Source organism: Triticum aestivum, chromosome 3B (assembly GCF_018294505.1).
Source record: "Triticum aestivum cultivar Chinese Spring chromosome 3B, IWGSC CS RefSeq v2.1, whole genome shotgun sequence".
In the NCBI taxonomy this organism is placed as follows: domain Eukaryota; kingdom Viridiplantae; phylum Streptophyta; class Magnoliopsida; order Poales; family Poaceae; genus Triticum; species Triticum aestivum.
The window spans coordinates 572,331,794-572,338,973 of record NC_057801.1 but is presented as its reverse complement, the minus strand read 5'-3'; the positions used below and the strand labels follow the sequence as shown (position 1 = coordinate 572,338,973).

At 57.0% G+C, this 7,180-nt stretch overlaps 1 protein-coding gene across 1 annotated transcript in view; it reads left to right on the top strand.

Moving 5' to 3' along the window:
* Positions 1–6,796: 6,796 nt before the first annotated feature.
* The window catches only part of LOC123070991 (helicase-like transcription factor CHR28), a 10,237-nt gene continuing 9,853 nt past the window's right edge, over positions 6,797–7,180 (top strand). The window contains exon 1 of the mRNA XM_044494430.1: positions 6,797–7,115. Within this exon, the coding sequence (XP_044350365.1) occupies positions 6,972–7,115 (144 nt within the window). The 5' untranslated portion in view covers positions 6,797–6,971. The remainder of the gene's footprint in view (positions 7,116–7,180) is intronic.

Below are 7,180 nucleotides of genomic sequence, written 5' to 3'. Positions count from 1 at the left end.
GCCCCGGCGCCTCCGGACATGCGCGCGTCGGGGCGGTGGAAGCTTGGCGCCGGTGGCGTCCCCATTCCCCTGTTGCCAGACGTCACGGTGCGTGCCGACTACTTCGTCGACGAGGTCGCCCGCGTGCAGGAGTCGCTGACGGAGGAGCAGCGGGCCCTCCCACAGTACGCTGCTGACAACCACGAGGATTGGGCGGCGTACTTCCAACACTTGTAGGCGCAGCGACTGGCCTCCACCAACGGGGCGCCGGTGGTGCGGGGGACCAAGAATAGCGAGGGCCGCCGTCTGTGGTGGGGCGCCCCCGGTCGCACTCTCCACGCCGTCCTGGAGCACCTCGAGGGCGGCAACGACCAGCCATTGACGTACCCTGCCGCCCCGGTCCCCCGCCAGAGCGACGGCCAATGGATGTCGCGTCGGGCCGGCTCCCCTTCTTCCTCCTCCCGCTACTCCGGCTCGTCGGCATTGCTCGGCGTAAAGGCCGAGCCCGCGGAGACCGCGAAGACGCCGCTCGGCCGGCGAACCCGCAACGCCGGCATCGTCATCAACGAGGGCGGGCGCGACTCCTCCTCGGCTTCTTCCCGCTTCGTCAAGCCGAAGATGGAGCCGGGGCTCGCCGTCGTGAAGATGGAGCCAGGGCTCGCCGCCGCGAAGGCGGAGCCAGGGCTCGACGATGCGGCGGTCTTGAAGTGGGCGCGCGAAAACTAGGCGCGGACGGAGCTGGAGCGCCAGCGTCGCGCCTTTGAGCAGTTTGCCACTCGGCGCCATGACCGCGACGAGGGAGGCGTCGTCGTCGTCGACGATGACAGCGATGACAACGCGCCGCCACCGCCGGTCCGCCAGGGCGACCCCGGGCAGGGGTCCAGTAGTGGCGTCCGCGTGAAGGAGGAGAAGGACGACGACGGCGGCGACGACGACGACCTCGCCTCTCTTAGCGCGTTACTCGGCCTGTAGTCGCGGCCTGTTTGTTTTTTTAAGTATTTTATCTATGAAAAAACTATTTCAATTCGCTGAAATAATGTACTGTTTCGCCGAATATTTGTCCCGTTCGCCGAATTTTAGACAAATAAATGTTTAAAAAATTTAAAACCAGGCGCCTGGGGCCGACCCTGAGGGCGTCGGCTGGGAACCCGATTGCCCCCAGGCCGATTTTAGCGCCGGTTCGCCCTGAGGCGGCGATTTTTCGAGCCGTCTGGGGGGCAACGGCTGGAGATGCTCTCAAACTGCACTGTGAGCCGTCGGGCGGGATTGGGAATGCGGATTCCTCCCCTTCTTGCACCCACCCCATGCCAATTGAGTTAATTGCTATTTGCGAGCGACGGTAAAAGGACATCTTCAACGCGGACCCGTGGCTGTCGGACCGAGCGGTCAGGATGTGTTTTGCCATCCAAAACAGTCCTACATCGGTCTGATAAGTAGTTCGGACGGATTTTTTCTCTCGCAAAATCGGAGACAAAAGGGGAGGGGCTTTGCGGGCGTCTCTACCTCTACAATGTCCGAGTCTGTCTAACCCGACCCACCTAAAAATCCCACCCCCTCTTTCGTGTTTTCAGTTCGATGCACGGACTGCTTCCTGCTCCGCATAAATGTCGGCCCTAAGCATGCAAAGGCCGACATTGATGTCACTAATGTGACTGAACGGGAGGGCGACGCTTCAACGCGGACGCAGCTTCTCGAGGAACCAACTCCGACCGCTACGCCGACCGATGGAACCTCTCGGGAGTCGTCGCTTCAATGCAGACACAACTTCTTGAGGAATCAACTCCCGCCGCGGCGCCGACAGACGCGACCTCTCGGGAGCCGCCGCTTCAATGCGAGCGCGGATTCTTGAGGAGCCAACTTCAGTTGCTGCGCCGCATTGAAGTGGCTGATAGTCCGTTCGCATGCCCAGGTCAAGACTATATAAGCCATGCTTCGGCGCCATCCACATCACACTCACCGCATCGCTCAGCACCTCCCATCTTCGTCTACAACTCCGTCGATGGGCAAGTCATGGGCAACGGGCTCCGGAGGGTCGTGGCGACGCCGCCCTCACACTCCTGGGCCTTCGTCCTCATCTTGATTGACGCCTCGGTGAAGGAGGAGACCGTCATCTCCTTTGACGACGAGGAGGACCAGCCGTTGCAGCAACAACTTGTGACGCAAGACCCGGTGTACTCTATGACAATGAGTACGGGCAACAGATGGAGGTCATGCTCTGACGCTCTGTCTCTGCATCAACGGCCCGACGGCGCCAACGGATACACTCCTTCATGACAAGCCGGACCCTGCAACCCGCTCTTCATCGCACAAGGGCGGCATCCAAATCGGACACCGCTCCAATTCAAAAATGCTATGTTATACAGGAAGGAGTAAGTTATACAAGTAAGGAGTACCTTCATAGTGTAAAGTATCATTAATAGTAGTGTTATAGATGGCTTCATTTATTAGATTGTAGACTCATTTTCGAAATGTTATCTTCATGGTGTAAAGTATTATAGTATTAGTGTTACGGATGACTTCATTTATTAGCTTGTAGACTCATTTTGGAACCTCGTTAGCTCATTACTACCACTTAGGCAAATTTACCTCGGGATACATTACGTTACTGGCTAAATTACTCCACTGTGAGCAGTCTAATCGCATTTACTGCACATAACTAGGACGTTTTGTCTTAAATATCTATGAAGAATATCGACTCTTTCTTTTTCGGATACTCCCAACTAAGCAATAAAGGCAACAACTAAGCAATTAGTCACAACTACTAAGAATGTAACTTTATATACCAGGGTAAATGCGAATGACCCGTACACTTGATGTTCTGGTACGATTAGTAACGCATTGCAGCCTATAATTGGTAAAGCATCCGACCACGATATCCGTCGTCACATTGATTATCAACTCCCAAAGTATTCAATGCACTTCAATACATATTTTATAGTCCACTGTTTCATAATTTAGTGCATATAATTTTCTTTTAAAAATTAAACCTCATACATTTTGACCAAGTTTGTACAGAAAAATATTTACATCTAGAATGTTGAACATATATCATTACAAACTTTGCTTAAGTTCATAACGTAGTGCATATATATATTTTTTAAAAATCAACTTTACAAACTTTGCTTAAGTTCTTGGGTGGACGAAGCCATAGTACAAGACGAGCGCATGTTTGGGTGGTGGTTGCGGACGTCTAGCAATGCCTGTGGTGCGGCCGAAGAGGTACAACGACGGCATTGAAGCAGGATGGCGCGGATGCGAAACAAGGGAGAGCAGGGCGGATGGGAAGGCAATGGGACCGGGAGAGGAATTTAAGTGGCCAAGGGTGTCAGAGTCCTACGTGGCGGCGTTGCGGCCTCTCGCAAGCCCTTGGTTTGATTCCGATTTAAAGGAAAGCGGACGCCCGAACCGCTCCGCGGACCGATAGGATAAAAAGTCCCGACATGCCCTTAGCGTATGGTACAAACTTAGAGCAACTCCAACCGGGCGACCCAAATGGACGGCCACCTTTTGTCCGCTTGGGTTGGCCCGGCGGACACCCATGTCAACTTTCGTGTTTGGGTCGGCGCTTGAGCCCAACGCTAGCCTGGCCCATTTTTTAGATGCCGCGGAAAAATAATAATAACACACATATTTTGAAAATAAAAAATGATAATTAAACATTAATGCCGGTCACAAAGGCCGACAAAAGCCCACACGTCCACTTTACATTAAGTAAAACATTAAATAAAATTAAAAATCAGGAGGCGCATTGCCCTAGGCGTCCTCATCGTTGTTGGGCCCGGCGAGGTCGATGAGCATCGGCGCCGGGCCAACCCAGGGGAACGTCGTATTCTAGGCTCTGGCAACGTCCTCCGTCGCTGGCTGTGTCGCCGCCGGCTGGGCTGCTTCACCCCGCCCTAGGCACTCCTCCTCCTCCGCCTCGCGCTCCAGCTGCTTGCCCTCACGGCGCTCCTCCGCCAGTCTGCGTTGCCGCCATTGCTCCAGGTACATTTGCTCCTAGGTCGGCATCACGCCTAATCAGACGGGTGGCGCGCTGACCCACTCGCGCCCGTACTCGTCCCACGTGTAGTGCCCGGGCTTGAGGGGGGTCGATGCCGGCTCAGCCTTGACTGGGGACGACGGCACGACGCAGTCGCCGGTAACGGAGAGTGCCATTGCCTCGCGTCGTTCGCGGCTGGTACACCACCTTCTCTTCCTCATCCTTGAGCCGCTCCTCCTCCTTGCTTTCACAGATGATAGCCGCCAGCGCCGCCTGGTAGGCGCCCCCCGCCCCCTGGTCCTCGGCAAGCACGACGTGGGGCAGCGGGGTGTCAACATCCACATCGCGGACACCACGCCTCCTGGCCTCCTCGTGCTCGAACGCGAACCAGACCTCCCAATGAGGAGAGTCTGTCGCGTAGGCGGGGTCGCGGCGCTGCTCCGGCGTCAGCAGCTACCGCCGGCGCCGCACCTCCTCCGCGTGCGCCTGGGCCGACCACATCACCGCTGACACTGGGATCCTCCCCGGATCCAAGCGTCAGTCGCGTGGCAACGTCACATTGGGGTAGGGAGGGGATGCGTGCTCCCAGTGCGGCACTTCGCCTGGTGCAATGGGACGCTGATGCTCTGTTGTGGCCGGCTGGAAGACAACGATGGAGGAAGGGGGAGCGCGCGCGAAGGGCTGGCGTAGGCCTTGTTTTTGCCGGAGAAGAACCCCATGGTGGCTAGGGTTGTCGCCGACGGGGGAGCAGTGGGTGGCTAGATAGGGATGGGCGTCTGGAAGAGGACGAGGACGCCCCCCACATGCTCGGATAAAAAAGGAAGCCCGCCGTCACTGATGCGTGGGCCCACGGTCGTCCAACGCCATTAATAAAGACGCGGGAGGTGGTTGGCCGACCGCCAGGTGGGGACGCGTCAGACACCGAAAGAACGTGTGGCGCGGACGCGCCGACGCATTTCACGCACAAAATTAGGCTGAAAATGGGTCCGCGCAGACGTCAAACGGATGCGATTTGGGAATGGATCGACGCATTGAACCGTTACGTTCGTCCGCGGTGATCCAAACGAACCGCGACGGTAATGCCCTATTTCCTAACAGTGAAATCTAAGATCAGACAAGAAAGAAGCCAGACGTAATGGGTCATCGTGTCGGAGTTGCTTTTAAAACTATCATGAGATTGAGCATTAGGGCGGACTTTATCCTACTATGATCATCACGTGTTTCTTAAACAACAACGTGCTACCACTGTCTCCCATTTCGCAACAATGGATATGGACGCCCAATCCCAGTTCCATCATTTCATTTCAATCCACGAGTCGAATATACACGTACTCCCGGGGCTGTCCTGCAAAAAGCTGCGCCCGCCGCACGGTTCCGTGTGGCACACGGCCCCGGGACCCGACCCACGACGACGACCCCGAAAGCTGGACGGGACGGCCCTCGGCTCCAAAAACCGAGCCAGAGTCCCTGGCTCCAGAGTCCAGAGCCAGCCAGCCAACCGGGGTCCGGTCCGCGGCTCCGTCCGTCCACCGCGTGGTGCACATGCCGCGAAATTACTCCACCCCCCACAAACCCGAGTCCGGCCTGTGCTCGGCCATTCCCAAACGAGAAAAGTCTAAAACAAACCTTAAAGTCGTACTTATAGTCTGAATTGAACCCTGACCTTTAAATCCCTGAAACTTGCACCATGTACTCTATAATCCCGGTTTGTCCCGGCTGATTTTGCTAAATAACTGTTTGGGACACCGGGGAAAGGACGGTCCCGACCAGGTTCACACACTAATCACACAAACTAGTGGGAGCACATGTCATATTCGTCTTCCCGGCACTCTCTCCAACAGATCCATCTTCTCTGTAGATCCACCTCGTTGCCATATCCCCCCTCGATGTACAGAGAGAGGCCTCGTCCCCGTCCCCATCAACTCCAGGTCGCCGGCTCCGGTCTCTTCTCCACCTCGCCGACCCTGTTCGCCATCGGCCCGTCGCCCTCGACCCAGGCCCCGCATCTGCTCAGAACTCGCGCGCCAGAGGCGGCAAGAGGACGCCCCAAGCTCTCTTGCACCACGCAGAAGGTCACGGCCACCAGCGACCTCCTGCTGCATCCCCATGCGCGTCGGCCGGCGCGCCCGTCGACCTCCTCGTGCGATTGATGCCCTCCTCCCTGACAGTTGTGCATCGTCTCGTCCATGGCTCAGTCCCCGCATCCGCTCCGAGGTCGCGCGTCGGGGACAGGACGTGACCGCTTCAAGCTCGCTAGTGCCACGCAACAGACCACGGCCACGAGTGACCTCCCACCGCGGCCTGACCGCGGCAGCCGGTGCGCTCGCTAACATCCTCGTGCGGCTGCTGCTCATCTCCCCGATGGATGCGCACCGTCGTCCCCGTCGCTATATTACACGCTGAACTAGCTAGTGCTGCTAGCTACTGCTGTGTGCCGTGTGCTAGTTGCTGCTACTGGTAGATAATGCTTCGTGCTAGCAAGCTAGTTTCTGCTGCACACATTCAAAGAGAGACCCAGAAAAAGAGGAAGAGGATTATGACGCATGGACCCTTCTAATTAGTGAGAGTAGTGCGTGATCCTGGTCGGGATCGTCTTTTCATGGTGCGCCAAATAACCAGTTAGCAAAAATCACCCGGGATAGACTGGGAGGGTGCTAATTTCAGGGATTTTAAGTTCAAGGTTCAATTCAGACTATGAGTACAAATTAAAGGTTTATTTTAGACTTTTTCCTTCCCAAACCCCCACCCTCGACGCGCCGACCCTTTCGTCGGGCTCGCTTTTAAAAATCCCCCAACCCGGAACGAATTTTTCCCCTTCGCCTCCTCCTCTTTTCCACCACTTCGACGCGGACGGCATCTCCCCCTCTCATCAGCCCACCGCGCACCGCAGCGCAGCCGCCCCCCACCCCCGCCACGATTAAAAACGAGGGTGAGAGAGAAAGCGGCCTCGGGCTCGTCCGGCGGAGAAAAAGCCTCCCGCGGCGAATTGCATGATCGAATCGCGCCGCGGCGGATGATGGCGGAGGAACCGGCGATGGATTTCGACGACGGGGGCTTCGGCGGCGCCGAGGACAACCTCTCCATGCCCCTCGGCGACTTCATGGCCTTCCTCGAGAGCGAGCCCGCCGACGACGGGGAGGACCCGCCGCAGCCCGAGGTGCGTGCGCCCGTGCCTCTTGCCGCCCCGGCCTTGCCCTAATTCGCATCTCGCTCGGACCGGTC